The sequence below is a fragment of the Micropterus salmoides genome, unplaced genomic scaffold, assembly GCF_014851395.1.
Source record: "Micropterus salmoides isolate LMB-PRFRI ecotype aquatic unplaced genomic scaffold, ASM1485139v1 Ms_hic_scaffold_3, whole genome shotgun sequence".
NCBI classification, from domain to species: domain Eukaryota; kingdom Metazoa; phylum Chordata; class Actinopteri; order Centrarchiformes; family Centrarchidae; genus Micropterus; species Micropterus salmoides.
The window spans coordinates 19,255,187-19,274,672 of NW_024042261.1; the positions used below are offsets into that span (position 1 = coordinate 19,255,187).

At 38.6% G+C, this 19,486-nt stretch overlaps 1 protein-coding gene across 1 annotated transcript; it reads left to right on the forward strand.

Annotated features, from left to right (window-relative positions):
* The first annotated feature begins 880 nt into the window (after nt 1–880).
* numa1 (nuclear mitotic apparatus protein 1) lies at nt 881–17,558 on the forward strand. Its single transcript, XM_038693651.1, is given in 28 exon segments — nt 881–1,001; nt 1,316–1,381; nt 1,488–1,573; nt 1,736–1,809; nt 2,088–2,176; nt 2,254–2,328; nt 2,450–2,543; nt 2,703–2,862; nt 3,110–3,249; nt 4,521–4,632; nt 4,965–5,082; nt 5,294–5,434; nt 5,735–5,848; nt 5,988–7,993; nt 7,995–8,442; nt 8,675–8,884; nt 9,019–9,126; nt 9,129–9,211; nt 9,882–9,908; nt 9,910–10,017; nt 11,250–11,355; nt 11,636–11,714; nt 11,717–11,833; nt 12,781–12,917; nt 14,118–14,411; nt 14,803–14,904; nt 15,391–15,699; nt 17,342–17,558. Coding segments are annotated over 27 exon segments (5,400 nt in total). The 5' UTR covers nt 881–1,001; nt 1,316–1,342; the 3' UTR covers nt 17,366–17,558.
* Nucleotides 17,559–19,486: the final 1,928 nt, after the last annotated feature.

Sequence of the window (19,486 nt, forward strand, 5' to 3'; positions counted from 1 at the left end):
AGCTTTCTTTTTCTTCTTGTTTCCGGCAGACTAGACGCATCTGTGGCGTATTGCTGCCGTCCTCTGTTCGTTATTCACATCTTAATGGTAATTGCCTATATCCTTTTGTGTAAACCAGTTTTATGTAGATACTCGATCAGTTTCTTCATTTTGTTCCAACTAACCAAATTAACTAGAGTGCGTATGATAAATATAGTTTCTCCAATTGCTCCCAGGTCTCTAAACAATTTCCTCCTTTGACGAGAGTACTTTCTACAATTTACTAATACATGCTTCACTGTTTCCTTGTCTCCATATTCGCATTTTCCATCAGGATGTTTACCAATCAGAGCCAGCCCACAGTGCCCAAACCTCAATCTGGATAGAACTACTGCATATCTTCTCTTGCATCTAAAAGCACATTTTCCTTTCTCTACAATTCTTTGTAATGAATATGTTCTCCCCTTCCTTTCGTTTTGACCCATCAGTATAGATTTGTAGGTGGCCTCCCCATATTTGACACATCCGGGCTTTTATCTCCTTCACTACAGCCTCTGCCATATTTCTTTTGGTTGTTTCCATAAAATATAGGTCAACAATGGGATCTAGGATCAACCATGAAGGTATATCTGAACGACATATTGGTGGACATACATTCAAATTCACAATACCAATTTACTCTGCCATAGATTTGAGTTTTTCTGTAAAGTTTGTTTTGATCCTTCTTGCTGTTCCCATAAACTCCCAATGCTGACTCCCATCGAAGCTTTGCAGCCATACAGTCTTGATATCCTGCGATAGACCTGTAGATACGAGCGCACCGCTCAGTTGACTTCCGGCTTTTAAACCAATCAACTTCGGCTATTTTCAGATGCGTCTATATGTGAAATCGGATTGGCTCGTTCAATCTGCAGCTACTCCTTTTGAATTTTGTCCGTTCGTGGCAGTAGATTTGTTTAGGTAGACGAAGAGGTTGCATCTGTCTTAAAGGACGAATTATCCGGTGGCCAAAGGCTTTGAAGGTGAGGCACTGCTTCGAAGCAACATTTTAATTCAGTTGGTCTTTAAGAGAAATAACACATGTTAAGTTACAGGAACGTTAACTGTTAGTCAACAAATAACGTAATAGGTTAAACCAAATGTTAATCCAACCTTGCTAACTCTAAGTTAGCACTATGTATGCGAGGTAAAAGTTATGTTGTAAAGTTTATTGCTAACTTTAATTACTTATTTAGCTAGTTGTGGTCGAAAATGTGTTCTATGTGCTCATATGTTAGCTTGACAAAGCTAACTGCATAACGTAAGTTACGCTCGTGCTTTGTTTTGTGGCTTTCAGGTTGAAAACCCTTTGAGGTCAGCCAAGATGGATCTTAACTTGGGTGTTAAGGCTCTTCTTAGCTGGGTAACGTTACGTTGACAGTTAGATAGTGCAAATATGTTGATTCCCGCAAGTCTTTTTAGATGGTTGCAGTTTTATTTAACCAACTTGTCAAACTATCTTTTTACAGATTAACAGTATAAAACTGTCTGACCGAGGATTTACTATCAACGATTTACAAGATGGAACAGTCTTTCTAAAAGTTATTTCTATGCTGTAAGTAATGTGTTGAAATGCTTTGCCTGTGTAAACAAACGAAGCTCAATGACCTTTGAACTACGTCTACATGCTTCTTATGTTAGTGGGTTTTTGAAAGTAACGTTTTATTCCTTTTGAATTAACCTCCACTTCATTCTTGCTTCACCTTTGTCATCTCAGGAAAAAGGAATCAGTCTCCTGTGTCAGTAATTCCATTGAGAAACGGTTTAACCTCATTGCAGACTTCCTGGAAAGTGAGTATCTCCATCTTTCAAAAAATGTATTGTTATTAACAAAAACGTTCTTGTTGAAAATGTCATGTCTGCACCTTTGACCACACCCTGTATCATTGTTGGGTGTGGTCTGAAGTGTGGCCTGTTGCACCTGTAAACATGCCAGACAGTAATGTCAGTGTGTAAAGAACACACCCTCAGTACCACCTTTTTGTTAACTTACCTTAAATCTTACAGGCAGACAGATGTTGAATATTGTTGTCCTTTGAGAATTAACCTGTATCTATTTTGTTTATTAGAGGAGTGCAGATTTAGTGAAACCAATGGCACTTCATTGTCTTGGGACAAAATAAGAGATGGCATCAACCTAACAGTGGAAATTTCAAAGGTATAAGAACAAATGAATAATTAAATAATAAACAAAGACAAAAATGTATTTTGACTCGTTCTTTGTGATACCACCAGGTGCTTTTGTTGCTCGTGTACCATGACATAATGAATGAGCGTTGCACCCTGAACATGTTGGAATGCGAAGTGGAGGTAAGCGGAGAGCTGTTTTGTTTTGGTCCACCACTGAGATACATCACCATAACATTTAATCTATCATGTGTTGTGCTACCATTTAATTTGATGCTGATTTAATATACATTTCCACACTTAGCGGGAGATAGCAAACCTAACTGGTTCCTTTGTAATGGAGAGCGAGGGCTGTGTTTATCTGAGCAATGGGCTTGAAGCTTATTTAAAAAGGATACGTAAGTCTTACACTTTTTTTAATGTCTTCCATTTCCCCCATGATATGCCATTAACAGACATTTGTGTCACACACAATGCTTCTGTATAACACCAGCTTCCTGGTCTTGTAACATGCAAGATTTCAAATTTGTCTAAATGTATCTCTCCATGAATTTTAGATTTGTCTGTCTCTCATGAAATATTTGAGCGATCAACAACCACCTCTACCTCCAGCTTGTCGACCATTTCCTCACTGTCAGATGACGAGTCCCCTGTCTTGCACCGTGCACAGAAAATCACATTCATGGACATGCATACTGTGGCTTCTTCCTCAGTCAGGTATCAGTGTGGATTTATCTAACACAGGACTTATCATATTTATCAAATGTAAATAAGGTGATTTAACAGTCAATATTAATCCAAACTTCACTAATTTTCTTAAATAATATTTCATGAAGACTCAAACTTCACATTATGAGGCAGTCAGTATGGGTTTTTCACTGAGGTTATACAGGATATCTGTGTGGTTTGGGTATTGATCTGCTGACCCTCCCTTTTATTTTGCTTATCTGCTTTATTTTCACAGCAAGTCTCCTCTGCAGGATATCATGAACACACCTAAATTTCAGCTGAGGAAGATGCAACGACAGATGATCAGGGAGAGAGACTACCGAGATGGTTTGGAGAGAGAGCTGGCCACCAAGCTTGCATTCATTGCACAGAGAGGTACAACATTGAACTTTTAAATTTTACAATCACTTAAAATCAGTTAACCCCCAGACATAGCATCACAAAGACCTAACAAACCAGGAGCTGAAACCAAAGTCCCCTCAACCAGCTGGTCCTGAGGCTCTCTGCAGTAACAAGTCTCCAGCAGCCTCAGGACAGCAACACCAACTCAAGCAGACCAAACCAAATTATCAACAAGCAAAAAGAAAAATATATTGAATACTGGAAAGAAATGAAGAAAACACAAAGTAAATTATAATGTTATCTGACCCTAAAAAGAGAATTCATACTGGCAAACTACCTGAGCACAATAAAATGTCCTACACTAAGAAAAATATTGACAACATACAGACTGAGTGAACACAGCCTGGCCATTGAAAAGGGTTGACACAGACAGAGCTGGCTACCAGAAGAGGAGAGACTCTGCTCCCAGTGTGACAGGGGACAGGTAGAGACAGACCTGCACTTTCTAACCTCATGTCTTAAATATAAAACACTGAGGGGAAAAAAACATTGCAAACATTTGCCAAATATACCCTGAATTCGAATTTATATCAGACCCACAGAAACTCCCCTATTTACTGGGAGAAATGCCTAAATATCAAATAATTGCTGCAAAATATATCTCCTCATGCCATGAACTGAGGACAACCAGTGGAAAGTGATAAATAATTGTACAAATTTTCAAATTATTATTTTGATTGTTTGATATTTTAGTTATTGTTCCTTTTATCTGTATTTTATTTTTAGATTTTACATTTGATACTGTTTTTTGTTTGTTTTTTTAAGTAAAAAAAAAAAGTATACATTTTTAATATTTTGTCTATTAATACACACAGACGTTACTGCTTCATTTATTTTTTATTTTCATTTTCTAACACATGCTTACTGTTTTATTTATTTACTTTTATTTTTAATATTTATTATTACATAAGTTTTATTTTTAACACACACAAACAACTTTTACTCTTTTATTTACTTATTTAATGAAATGTATGAAATTAATTGTTGTAATTTATTGGCCATATTGTTGTTATACATTCATGCCAATAAGCTGATTTGAATTGATAAAACATTGTTCGTAGGTTAACCTATTTAGTTTTACTTTTGTAGTCTGTTTCTTTTCTGAGTAATATTTAACAAACATGTAGTGTTCTGTCTAAGTGCTACTGATAATGTACTCTTTAGTTAACTAAATTTGTTCTGCTTAGGAATGTCTATTTGTTTCTCTTCAAATAAAACTCGGTTCTATACTTTGTTTTCTTCAGAGTCCCATATTAACCAGTTGCAGTACCGCCTGGATAAGTTGAAAGAGGAGCAAGGTGATCAAGAGCAGGTCATCAGGGAACAAATTAATGAGCTTGAGACCAAGAACAATGTGTAAGTACCCAAGAACTGAACTAAACAAATTGTTGTTTATTAATGCATGACAGAGCTAATAACACCTTTTACACCAAAGATGCAAATTTAAAATGATTGTCCATTTTAAAATGAAATGGACTGAGCTAGTACCCTGTAAGTTACAAAATGTTGTTTTTGTTTAGGCTACAGCTAAACTTTATGACCTAATACAAATGGCAAATACAGTTATTAATTTAATCAATCTCACAATTTGTATGCGCAAGAAATTTACTCTTTCATACCTAAACCCAGCAAAAATTTGCTGTAAAACTGACTTAAGAATATGCTTTGTTTACTGCTTTGTGTCTTAGGTTACAAATGCGTCTTAATGAGATGTTAAAGCAAAATAAAGACTTCAAGAGTAACTCCTCACTTATGGAGCGCAAAGTGGATGAGCTGACAGAAGAAAATGGTGTACTCTCTTCCCAGGTAATGAATGACACATGACAGTCTCATAACTGTCCTCTCTGTTATGAGGGGATTAGCAGTCAAACGTGCTGGTAGTGTTGAGTGTCAGTGAGTTTGGCGATAACAGTCTATGGTTGTTACCCTTTCACATTACATGGAATCACGTGTTAATGTTCAAATCAGAACTTTTACTTAATAAAGATTGTAAAGGCTTTCTTTTAATATTTTGCAGATGAGAGCAGTGTGTTCACAGCTGGCCATCTTTGAGAAAGAAGTTGACAGGCTGACAGAAACTCAAGCATCTGCTCAGGAGGAGTGGAAAAGCAAAACAGGCCACCTAGAGTCTGAGCTCAATCAGGCTACTGCTGAAAAGGTAGATATCCTTTCAACAGAAGCCGTGTTTGCAACAAGCTTTTGGCTTTTTTAATCTTTTAAGGGATTCAAGTTGTAACCACTAGAATTAAACATGGTTTTAAAAAAGCATATGTTATCTAACATTGTTATAGTTTTATGTTGTTACTGTATTTCTGATGGGCTATTTATAAAGCATAGCAATCGTTTGAGTTTTGTGTTGACTGGAAGCAATCATTTTACTTTTCCATTATTCTGAGTCTGATTTACATTTTGGGTTCTACACAAAGCGTTTTAATGTGCTATGCTCCTTGTTTCTCAGGAGCTTCTGACTGAACAAATCCAGATCCTCCAGGGAAAGATTTCCTGTTTGGAGGAAGAAATAAGCAGGGCTGCTAAGGAAGAAGTAGGAGAGAATATGGGGCCTGTAATGGAGGTAATGTATGTGTAATAGCTGACAAGAATACTATAAAACTAAGCTCAAATGTTTCAAATTCAACTCACACATTTTCTCAATTTTTGAATTCTATTTTGATTAGATGGTTACTGATGGTCTTCTCTTCTTAAATTGCCAGAGAGAAATGTTTGAGATGGAAATCGGTGGTTTGAAGAATGAGCTTGTGAGCATGCTTAGTTCCCTGAAAAAGGCAGAAATGGAGATTCAGGTCAAAACACAGCAGCTGGCAGAATATCAGGAAGAAATTACTCAACAAAAGGATCTCCTGAAGCAACAGAAGTCATGCACTGAAGAAATTATTCAAGCCAAGGATGAAATTATAGACAAGTTGCAAAAGGAGATCACTGAACAGAGAGTATTCCTTCAGCAAGAGATCCAAGATCTCAAGCTTCAACTTCACCAAGTTGAGCATCAGAAAACTGAGCAGACAACCAGACTACAGCAGCGAATTACTGCTTGTGAAGCAGAAGTTGAAAAACTAAAGGAAATTAAGAAAGAGAAGGAAGATCTTCTCTGCCAGACTGAAGAAAAGGTGAAAGATCTTGAGACAAAGTTATATGCTGCCAGTTCTCTCTTGGCTGGTAAAGACCAACAGATTAACGGCCTTAAAGAAGAAGTTGACATTCTTACAGATGAAACAAAAAAAAACAAAAGTGAAATTCAAGCCAAAGAGGAAATGCTTGCCAAATTACTTCTGGAGAAGTCTAACGAGCAAGAACATTTTCACAATAAAATCCAGACCTTGACAGTCCAAGTTCAAGACCTTGGCTTGTCGCTCAGACAGGCTGAGCAGGATCAACTTAAGCAAGACCTACTAACTAAAACCCAGCAAGAAAATGTTCAACAAAGGGAGATACTCCAACAACAGATTGTAACCTGTGAAGAAAAGGTCCAGCAGTTAATTGAAGAGATACAGGTCAAAAATGAGCAGCTTGTTGTTCTAAAGAATGAGGGCTCTCGACAGTCTGAATCTCTGGAGCAAGAGATTAAAGCTCTAAAATGCCAACTAGGACATCTGAATGACTCTCTCAGGCAGGCAGAGGAACAAATTCAGTCTCAAGAGGTAATGCGTACAAAACAGGAGCAGGAAAGTGAAAATCAGAAGGCGATCCTGCAGCGACAACTCTCTGCTTCTGAGGAAAAGGTGAGGAAGATGAATGAGGAGATCCGGATTAAAGAGGAACAGCTGATTCTGCTGAAGACTGATGGCTCAGAGCAGTCACAACTTCTACAGCAACAGATCCAAGATTTAAAGACACAAGTGGAGATTCTACGCTCATCACTGAGGAAAGCTGAAGAGGATTTTAAATCCAAGGAAAATCTGTTTGCTGAACAGCAACTACAGAGTACTCAGGGTATGGAGGCACTCCAAGTGCAGATGGTAGCATCTCAAGATGAGGTGAAGAGGCTAAATGTAGAGATCCATGCCAAGGAGGAGCAGTTGGTTCTCCTAAAGACTGAGACCTCTACACACTCTGAGCTGCTACAGCAGGAGATTGAAAGCCTGAATAAACAAATAGAAAATATGAACCGTTCTCTTGAGATGGCCAAGGACCAGGTTCAAGCCAAAGAAGACTTGATTGCCAAGCAAGAGCAGGAGAGCACTTTGCAGATTGAGGCACTCGGAAAGCACAGTGCAGTTCTCGAGGAAGAGGTTAATCGGCTGAGAGAGGAGATCCAAACTAAGGAGGGTGAGCTGGACATGTTAAAGGTCGAGAACTGCAAGGAGTCAGAGGTGCTACAGAATGAGATCCATTCTCTGAGGGACAAAGTACAAAGTTTGAATGAATCCTTGAAGACTACACAAGAGCAGGTTCGTGCAAAAGAGAATCTGCTGACTCAGAAGGAAATGGAGATTTCTCAGGAAAAAGATGCATTCCAAAACATGATGGCAACCTCTGAAGAGGAGATGAAAGGGCTTAGGGAGCAGATCAAGGCTAAAGAGGAACAGCTGGTCACACAAACTAAAGAGAGCTCCATAAATTCTGACTTGTTCCAGCAAGAGATTGAATGTCTAAAAAGCCAACTAGCTAATTTGGGTGACTCTCTCAGAAAGGCTGAAGAGAAGATTCAGACTCAGCTAGCTGTGCTCACCAGCCAGGAGCAGGAGAGCGCTCATCAGAAATCTCCTGCAGCGACAACTCTCTGCTTCTGAGGAAAAGGTGAGGAAGATGAATGAGGAGATCCGGATTAAAGAGGAACAGCTGATTCTGCTGAAGACTGATGGCTCAGAGCAGTCGCAACTTCTACAGCAACAGATCCAAGATTTAAAGACACAAGTGGAGACTCTACGCTCCTCACTGAGGAAAGCTGAGGAGGTTTTGAAATCCAAGGAAAATCTGTTGGCTCATCAAGAGCAAGAAAATACTCAACAGAGGGAAACACTCCAAAGCCTACAAGAGAAAGTCAAACAAGCTGAGATTCTGCAGAAACAGATTTCTTTGCGTGAAGACGAGATCCAAAAGCTTAAAGAATCTCAAAGTAAGAAAGAATGCTGCTTCCTTCAGACTGAGAGAGACCTCCAGAAACAGCTATCGGCTAAATCGGAAGCTGCGGAACACTACAAGGCACAGGTTGGTGTGACCATAAAACACAATTCAGTCTCACTACTTGATCTCTGTATACATCATAAAATGATTGATATAGACGTTTTGTTTTATGCTTTTTACTTATTGACCAGTAATATCAACTGCTCCTGCTCTCTTCATGAGCATACTTGGTTGGTTTGTTCGTTTGGTGTCAGACGAGTAGGCTTGACTAAGAGATTAATACTAAGTTCTTTGTTTTTTCATCACAATGCCACAGATGGAGAAGGCAGTGAACCATTACAATGGCAAAAAGCAGCTTCTTCAGGAAAGCCAAGAGGAGGTGGCCCATCTCAAACATTCCTTAGAGGCTAAAGAGCGAGAAGTACAGGCCATTGCCATGGAAAAGAAGATTCTTCAACTGGATTTGGAGAAAGCCCTAACCAGTGAGAAGAAACTTGTGAGCACGGTGGCTAGTTTGGAGGCACAGGTTGGTATTTTCAAACATTTAAAAAAGAGTCTTTTCATCGCTGGATAACAGCACACTGAGTTCAATGACTTTGGTGCATTTTGCTGCATATCACCCTGATCTTTATCGATATTGTTATATCTGTATTCTTTTAGCTGACCTTTGCTGACCGTAAACTGCGTGCACAGAATAAGGTTCAAGTTAAAGAAGAAAGGTCAACAGAGACATGTTTCTTTGAGGTTCCCGGCATGCGCTCAGGGTTCACAGTAGAGCACGTGAAGTGAAGAGAACCATGAGTGCTGACAGTCTGGACCAGAGCTCTCTGGAAGATTTTCTGGACTCCACAAGGTAATACACCTCTAAGAAAAATAGCCTGAAATATTTCAGGTCTGCAGATATCTCACTGTGATTGCAGCTATTTCATAATTTGATTAAAAGTACTAGAAAACATTTCTATAGTGTTTAGAAAATCCTGGAATTTCATTTTCGTAGTTAAAAATGTCAGGAGCCAGTCTGAAGGATCAGCTTTTTTTATTATTTATTTATTTATATATTTTTGATCCCTTTTGTTCTTTGGGTTATGCCATTTACTAAATGAGTGAACCTCAAAATTCAAAATAAAAGTATAGTGTATTTATGGGGACATGCCACATTTTGCAGGACCAGCAAAATCTTCTCTCTACACACTCTTTAAAACTGCTAACTGCATCTAAACACTCAAATTTCAATCAGACAGTTTTTCTACCCAAAATAACTGAATAAATGAAAAGCTGAAAAGAGACCATCTCCTGCTTTTCACCTATTTGGGTTTGTAATCTTGCACTATGTTTAAAAAACAAAAACAAAAAGTTGACTTAATGTTTTTCCAACTAATGAGTTCCCATTGTCATAATGCTACAACAAGGTAAAGAAGGAAGAAAAAAACTTGAGAAAGGCAGAAAAGCCAGAAAATCTTTCATCAGCGTAGTGGGAATCTATTGTGTAATCTCTCTCAATACTGTGTTTTTTACCTTTGCAGGAAACTCTCAGCGCCTGATGAATCAAGCACCGCTTGTCCGCAGTTCAGAGCGCTTGGCAGAGAAACGCCGGGGTCTATGTGCCGAGTCACTGGAAACCCTTTACTTTACACCAATAAACAACAAACAGATCAACAGGTACATCACACAGTTGAGACACTCTTGGTTTTTCACAGAATATCCACTGTCATGTTTTTTTTTTTAATATGATATATATTGATATATTTTCAGTATATTGTATACTGACTGTAGATTTTAATGTCTTTTATAAATTGCTAAGCTTTACTCAACCTTCATTACATTGTGATATTTTTAGAAATTCAGTTGGGTTGATTTCAGCTTCTCCTGTTGTCAGTTTTCCTGTATGTGGAAATCGTCTATCATCCAGAGTAAACACCAGTATAAAAGCTATGCTCTTCAAGACTAGTCAAAATGTTTTGTTTGCCTGAACCCATTATCAGTTTACTAGTAGTCAATTTGAAAAATTTGATTTGTAGATAACAGTAATGGCACTATGACGATAGAAGTAAAAATGTTGGAACTCTTGAACAATATAATTTATAATCCTTTAGATTTAGTATAGCTCATCCAAATCAAGTTAAGTAAAATTTGACTCTCCCACTAGGGGAAATTTGCTTGCAGTCAGGTATTAAAAACATTCAGTACATCATATATACAACATACCAGACAGGACAGAGAGACAATAAGATTACTTCATATGAAGACGAGGTGTGCAAATTGCTCAGTGGAAAAGTGCTTGTGCTTCAATCATTTGTGCAAATTTAGTCTACAAATTACAGTGCAAACAAAAGAGTCTTTGAGTTCTTTGAGTATGGAAGTCTATCTTCTGCCCGAGGGCAGAATCTCAAACTCCCCCTGCAGGGGATGTCGGTACAAGCCAATATGGCATGAACTTCCTTGCGACCTGCCGATCGTAAAGGTTCTGTGTTTGCCCCCATCCCCCCCCCCCCCATATTTTAATGGCCACTCTGACAAGTCGACTAAGCCTATTCTTCTTTCGCCAGATTCAGGTTCACAAACCATGCCACAATACAAGGATGAGTAGAAATAGCAGTAAGCAATAGTTGTCCTGACTACAGGCTTCATATGTTTAACCATGCAACAGTGAACCACGGATTTACTTAAGCTACAGCTCATCTAAAGTTCATTATTTTGTGGTATTTATTTAAAAATAATCATCCAGTGATTTATCGGTTTGGAATAAAAAAAATAAAAAAAAAAAAAAAATCGGCCGGGCAATTCTCTCTTCCTTAAACGCACACAATTTCCTGACTATTATTATTATTATTATTTTTTGAGTAACCAAACTCATTATTATTGAGATTCTTGTTTTCTTTTTCATCGCCTAGGACCAGTACAGCGCACAAAATGGAAGTGGATTCAGCCTGTAGAAATCCAACTTCTTCTGTGAAGCGACGCAGGACCACTCAGGTTATTAACATCACCATGACCAAGGTGGAGGAAACTTACTTGCAAACTTGTTGCATGTTATGCATGTTCACAACAACACAACACTGTTCAATAATCATTAACGTTTAATAATCACAATGGTTTCTGTCTCTCCCTTTCTCAAATATCGTCTTTGTGCATTTGAGGCTAAAGCTGTTTTTTTTTTGCCTGAATTTCTTGTCTATTTTTTTTACTGAACCTGAATTTTTTCTTGCACTTCAAACATCGCCACACTCTCACTACAGATTATTGTAGCCGTATTTGATTGTTGAACTGTGATCTGTAGAAAACCCCAGGTGGAAGTGAAGCTGATGAAACTTTCTATAGTCTGGCCTCCGCTCGCTCCCAACCAAACCTCTCCAATGCTCCTCTGCACAACCCGTGTCTATGGAGCTCTTTGGCACACCAGCCAGAATGACCGGCGCTGCCAACGACCAGCTCATCGGTCTTCCAGGGTACAGACGGAGCGCAGTCCATTCACAAAGTAAGTAGATACAATTCTCACTTGCAGAAAACATGCCGAGCTGTTAAGTGTTTTTTTTTTTTTTTTGCCTTTTCAACCCATGTGAGTAACATGGAGCTACGGGTGAAACGAACAGAAAACACTGAAAGGGGACCATCACAATTACCTAGACATAAAGGTGACGCCATTATATTGTATTATATCCAACAGGCCAAAACCCCAATATATTCAATTAACTGTAATGTAAGAGTTTCTCACATTTTGACACTTGGAAAATTAAATGGCACGTTTGCATAAAAATGACTTTCTTTTTATCTGATCAATTTTCTCCATATCCTGAATCCTTCAGAACCAGACTGGTTCATGTTTACATCTCCACCTTACTTAAAAACACGTCATTGGAAACCTGAGACATCATATTAGCAGGCTACAATGCTACAACCAACATTTAATATATAAAAAAAAAACAAAGTTTAAGCCACTTGACCTATTTTTTATTTTTTTATTTTTTCTTCAATACATGAGACATTCACAGCCTCTGACAACTAACAGTGCAATTCAGAGCCCTTTGTTTACCTGTGATTTTCTCAGACAAGGAGTTGATCACCCTGTACGACAGTTGAGTTAATTGTGTTTAGCCGTCTTAACTAGCATTCAGTACTGAAGCAGCAAACAGTCACACTGTCCTGATTCCATCACATTTTCTATCACAGATACTTGCTCTTAAGTGACTTGGAGACAAAACTCTGTTTTGTAAAGGTTTACAACATGCCATGCTGCTATTCTGATTTGATTGTAAAATTTAGATTAGAATTTAGGGCTTTTCCACTGATAATGTGAATCACCGATGAGTACAGCCGTACTAATAGTTATTGATAAACTATAGTAATTGATCACAGAGAGTTGTTGACTACTGTAATACCCGCATGTACATCTCATTTATTTTGTCAACATCTGTTTGTCGTCAGCCACGAGTACATTCTGCGTGGGGGCAGAGAACGAGCCAGACGGTGCACCTGACGATTGGATGAGGATTGCTGAGCTCCAGGCCAGGAACAAGGCCTGCCTTCCTCATCTAAAGAGCAGCTACCCTGTGGAGTCTGAGGTTAGTAGGGATACTTGTAGACATGCGAACAACAAGCATACAATCACACATGCACATTAAAGATATTCCTAATTAGTTGTGGAGACGGTTATAAATAATGCTTAGGGAAGTGGATTTTTCCAGATCTGTAAGTACTGGAGCTGGCCAAATGAAATGGAAGGATTTGAGGTCATCTACAGGCTGACTTGTGTAAAGTTTTCTCCTTTTTCAAGTATCAACAAGGATGTTCGTTTGCGTTCAGCTGCCAATTCCACACCTGCGCAGTGTGTACCACAGTCGCACTCACGCATCAGTGGTACGTAACGTGTTGGGCAGTAATACTGTAATTTTACTATTCCCAGTAAACAGTAATGTAACAGATTACTATTTCCAAAACAGTTACATTATTACAGTTAGGTTACTAATCCAGGTAACGCTGCGCTACTGAACGCACCATCCCTGACGTAAATGCGAAACCGCGCTGCAGGTCAGCAGCAGCTGTCAGCCAAAAAGCTAAAGGAAGACTAGAATACAGGGAGAGAGGGATTTTCGACAGCTATAAGAAACATTATTGCCATTATTGTGTCACAGTCTAAGATGCAAAGAACGTTGTCGTCCGTTGTAAACTTTGTGCGACCAGCAAAAAGATTTTGACCGCGAACCATTCTACATTTATACTTAGGCTAATTGAGGCATCAGCTAAAGCAACACAGCAACGTGAAACTCAGAAAGTGTTCTGTCGATTTATGCTACCTATCAAGATGTGCTACTTTAACAATTAGGCCACCAGGTCTTAAACAGGCGACAACCTTTGCTGCTGTCTCTTATTCATTAAAACTTCTACTGAACTAATTTGAAAGTTAGTAGTTATTATTTAGTTATAGACTCAATTATTGCATGTTGCACATTTAGCTGTTGAAGTTTGGTAAAAAATTAATACAAAATAATAATTATAGAGAGGTTGCGATGGAGCAGTGGATTAGACACTTTGACTCTGATTCCCACTGCAAACATCACACAATAAGTTATTGTCATGGGTCCTGCTTTACCATCATGTTATAATAGAGCCGCGGCCAGTTTTATTGGGGTGTGGGAGGGTCTCATTATATTTCCTGCCTTTTTGCCCTTTCAGCATTCAGGCATGTGATTGGCAAATGTTATTATAGCTTTAAAAGATTGGAAGTTTCAGTTTTTAAAAAAACCCTCTGTCTCTTCCTGTAGACCGGCCATGGCAGTGTGTTCGTTTTTACAGATGAAGAACTCAGAATGGGCGACCCGTCTGACACAATCCGTCGGGCGTCTATGATGCCTGGCCAGCTGCAAGACTCTCTCTCCTCCCACCGGCACTCCCTCATGGTGGGACACGCAGGTGCCGCAGCCAGCAGACGTTCTCATCGCATGTCCTTGATGCCAGGCCAGCTGCCATCCAACACGGTCAGCTCCTCTCATCTCAGGAGTCCGAAAGGGATTAAGCGGTCTTCATCTACATTGTCCATACATCAGACTTCGCCAGAGGTTTGTTTGCATTTGTACATAGTTACATCTTGCATTACTTCACGCTTAAGTCTGACTGTGGCACTGTAGACACATGTTTTATGTAATTTCTTTCTTTCTTCTTTTTTTTAGATGTATTTTTCTTTATTGCCTCATGACAAACTATATATTAATGTTAAAGTTTAGTGTTCATATTTTATTGTCCACTTCATAGTGGAACAATAAACTAATTAATTATGTTATACTGTGTCTTTGTCATTACCCTGAAGATCAGTTTTTGTGTCTGTCTTTCATACTCTTATCTTAAGCTCTTTGGTGATAGTCATTGTACAGTCACAAAACTACATGAATGTAAGCAAAAATAAGTCATAATTGTAACTTGTACTTATCTCTCTCGGTCTCTGTCTGACAGAAAAGGGTGAAGGCCAGCTGCTTCCCCCGTCCACTGACTCCCAAAAACAAGAACGTGAACAGTGGGCCCTCCACCTCTAAGCTTCACCCTGCCCTCAGTCCAGTGAGTGTAATATATTCACACACACACACACACAGTGTTTCCTCTAGGATTTTTTTTCAGCAGGGGGGAAACAACAGACTTTTCTTGGTCTTGAGAAGCTGACACACTGTAACAGATACCGTACATTTACTGCCAGAATATTTTCCTGCGCTCGTGTTCAGTCACTTTCTGCCACTCGGACAATCAAACACTCGCTACGCACCTCCTGATTCAGAGTTACGCTGCTCTTATAATACCATCTGTCACGTATGTTCTACATAGAACGAGGAGAGGAAGCGAGCTGAGCATTGAGTGTTGCCGTGCTCGCACAGTGTGCGACTGAAAACATTTGTAGCGCATAGTTTAATGGTCGTGGGAAATTTTAGTGCCGTGCGTGATCCAGCAGCGGTGCGCCGCAGGGACAGGGACAACATTGTTTGATAATGTAATCATACACATTGTGTTTTGCATGCATCCATAATAATTTCACTTACGTTACTCTCTTAGGCCGAGCGGAGGCAGTCTATGATGTTCACTGTTGAGAACACCCCTAAGAACAACAACTACCTGAGGAAAGGGCTGAACAAACTACGCAGCTCCACGCGGAAATCCCCGGGCAAAAGCTCAAAGAAGTCGCCAGCTCAGACATCTGCGCGCAAATTCCAGGAAAACACACCTTCTGCAAATTCTCGCACTGGAGTGGGGCGAGCAGGCAGAACTGGAAGCTCTCTTGTGGCAGCTAAAGGACAGAGGAAGTCTCCACGAGCCACCACCAGTACTGCAAAGTCTCCTGGACTGACCGCTAGTGCTCGCAAGGTAAACAGACAAATTTGTTCAGTGTTTAACAAGGTACACTTAAAACATCCTTTTTAAGGTACCCTGTGGAGTTTTCTCTGTCTGCACTTAATTTGCCCATGGCAGCGTGCTACTTGTTGTTATGGCAAGGGAGGGATAATCTGCTTAAAAGGAGTCCAGGTGGCATATAAGGCAATAGGTATGATGTAGAATCTCTATCGGCTGATAATCAAACAGCCGCACGTACTGTGGTAAATTTTTTAGTTAATGTTTTCAAAGCTTGTGTTGGTAAGACCGTACTGTAACTTTTTCATTTGGTTACAGTCACGACAAACCATGTGAGATAAATTAATAGTCTGCAATGTTTACAGTTCTACTGGTAAGTGTGGTTTGTCGAACAGTGCCTGTCCATTTTAAGTTGGTAAGAACAGCTTGTACCGTTATGTGTGCTGAATTGAAATGGAGTGGAAACCCCACCTAACTGGCAATGTGCCTGTTTTGGTGCGCACTCATTGTGAACATATTCATAATGTACGTTCAGTATTTCACACTAAAACACATCGTATCAATCTATTTTTTTTATGTTTTCACACGGTATTTATATTGCTTTACATGGTTACTTTTATCGTACATTACCGCCCTCTGCTGTCAGCAGACATATAGACCATGTCTGCGCTGTACAGCTGTGGTACTGGTCAAAACCTCCAAGTTATAGTGAGAAACACTCTATTACAAACAAACAGATTTGGTTTTTAATACATGGTATTTGCAGAAGGTTACTTTCACAATCAGTGCCAATCAGGTGAAAGCATAGCCACTGTAATACCTGTTTTTTGTACAAGGAAAATACCACACAATTTTTTACTTGTCAAACAGGTTTAACAGTGGCATTCTGTTCAGGTGTGCCAGTTCCCTGGTAATGTGGATGTAACGCAACTAAGCATTTTCTGCTTTGATGAATGAATGAATAATATGTTTGTAAAGTATGTGTGTAGTGATACACTTTTTTGTTGTTACACTTGAGTCTAAACTTGATGGTAATTTGAGTCCATAGTCAGTGGTCCCTCCTAATTTACGCATTAAGGAGCCAGAGCAATGTAGCGCCTTAATATGACGCAGTCTAACACAACCCCAACTATAATCTCTAAAAGGATTCTTGTCAACTCCTCTGTGGCACTTGGCATTGCAGGGCTATTGCATTAAAATGTACAAGTGTACCTAATAAACTGGTACCTTTTGCGTATATTGAAAAAACTATTGGAGACGGATTATGTGTGGGTGTCCCTCATTAGTAATAAAGCTTATGAAGCAAAACTGCGTGATAAGAACTTGCTTGATATGTGTTCAGTAACTGCTGAATTTTAACAATGTTTTCAGGCGCTTGTGTCTATAAATGAAGAAAATCCTGCTGGATGTTAAAAGGTCAATATTGCTTAATAAAAGTAATTTTAATTTAGTTAATGGGGCTTTGTTTCTCACACTGGCTGGGTGTTGGTTCTTATATTATAATAACTCACGGTGTGTTCATTTATTTATCAACCTAAGGGGTATCCACATGTCTGTCAAATACCAAGCACTGGCAGCACTTTACAAGTCATATTTATATTTTATTGAAATGTGTTTCTGTTGTTTAATTCGATTTATTTTTTTTTATATCCCACAGATGATGAGCAGGATGAAGGTGTGAGGACTGGTTCCCAAATTGGAGTCCACAGTTTTACTTGATCATACTTTTTTTTCACTTTTTCTTTTCTCAAACCCAACTTTGTTTTTATTGTTGTCGTTGGGACTTTTGACAATCTTGTCTTAATCTGCCTTTTATTTTTCTTTGTATTATATTTACATGTTTGTCAATAAAACAATAAAAAAATTGCACATTGTGGCAAAGCCTCCTAGTTGAGCCCTTAAACAGTTCTCAAGAGTTGAGTGACTGAATGCAGCTCATGGATCAAGTCAAAGCAGTGTCTCTTGTGTCCTTAACCATTCATTGTTTAAATGTGTTCAAATAATCTGATTAATTCTGACAGTTAATCAAACTATATATTAAAGTTTTAAAGTTAGGTAGCACGTTCCTTCAGCTCATCAATTAGTTTTGGTCCTTTTTGCTAACTTGGCAGAATGAGCTTCCTTAATTTAAGCATATTTATTACATTGGAAGTCAATTTTGATTGATGAAATGTATTTCCTAGGAAATCATCATCCAAAAATGTTGGTGTTCTACATGTTAAATTTGAAAGGCGGAAGCTTTGAAATCCAGTGTCACATGTCAGTTCAAATTAAATAATAATTTATACTATTGCAGTTCATTTAAACCTGGTTTGAGGTATAGTGCTGACTGTTTCCCCACATGAAGAGGTCCCTTTATCGCCCACTCAAACACAACTTCCGCTGTGCGTCTCGAACCTTCAGAACAAAAGCAGAATATTTAGAGTAATAGAGGGTTTTTTTGTGTTTGTAAAGTCTATGTACTTGTCATACCTAGTACATGAAAACACATGACTGATCAGTGTAAATAATTAAGATTAGAAATTCTGTGCACCATTTTTAACTGGAGGCTAAATAATGGTAGCCAGTAAAGGTGTAGCATAGGTTATTAGTATGCGTGAACAATTAATTTACAAACTGTACACCTGGTCTAACCTGTTTATTGCGCATTTAATCTGTAGCTATGTAACAAAAATCACTTTGGCTCTTAAAGTAAGAAAGATGGTATAATGTCACTTTAAATATTGTACAATGGTGACTTTGTGTGAGGAGAAAAGTAATTTGATGTCTGATTTGTGCATTTAAATTAAAGGGGGTATTGCAGTATTATCATGTTATAAAGTTTGGGTGCCTAAAGTATGTTGCATATCTAAAGATAAAATGAGAACATGAAAATAAAGCGCAGGCCAAACAGAGCATTGAGTATCTGCACTAACAATCAACAGATTTTATTTTAATTTTTTTTTTTTTTTTTTTACAGTGGACAATTTAGGCTCGAAATGGATATGTCAGCATGAGCTTTGTACATTATCTGTGCATGTTTGTGCTGGCAACGTGTGGATGCTTTCGTGAACACCTTAGATTATGCTTTTATTCTGAAGGGTGTGGTCTGGAAGTCGTCCTGTAACTGTAGGAGGAACTCTAAACGACTAGAAACTGAAAGTAAGAGCCGGAGCAGACAAAACGTAGCAGAAAGAAGTTAAAATGCGTGGCCGGTGACATTATCTCACCGTTTATAGTGTTATTTAAGTCGTATCGATTATTTGATGGGAAACGTTCATTTCTAGAGCGTCTGTGTATTCCTAAACCCAATCTTTAGTACATGTGTTAGCATAACTAACCGCCGAGAGCGAGTGCCTGTATGTCAAACTAAACGTTAACGCGGCGGAATCTTTTTTTTCTGGACGTAAAGTTATTGCGATAAGTAAGTCGTAAATAGTTTCTAAAAAATAAGTTTTTATAGCAGAGGTGTGTGAGTGTCTTACAGCCACGCCATGGACCCGGACACCGAAGTTGCAAGGTGGGTGTTGTCGCAGCTTTTTTGGCAAGGAAGATGAGGTAACTTAGCCTGCCGTCTTTATATTATAATCCTCTGTCACTTTAGCAATGCATGTTACACATTATTGACAAGCAAAGTTAAAGTACTTGCGTCGGTTAACGTTAAATTACATTAGCCATATTATCCATCTAATTAAGTTGTTTATTGATTTACCTAACCTTGTATAAACTAGTTATATGATATTATAACGTTATAGTTTGATGCATTGCTGTAAACTACCCACAGTATGTATATAAAGTAGTAACAGTTGGCTCAGCGTCAAAC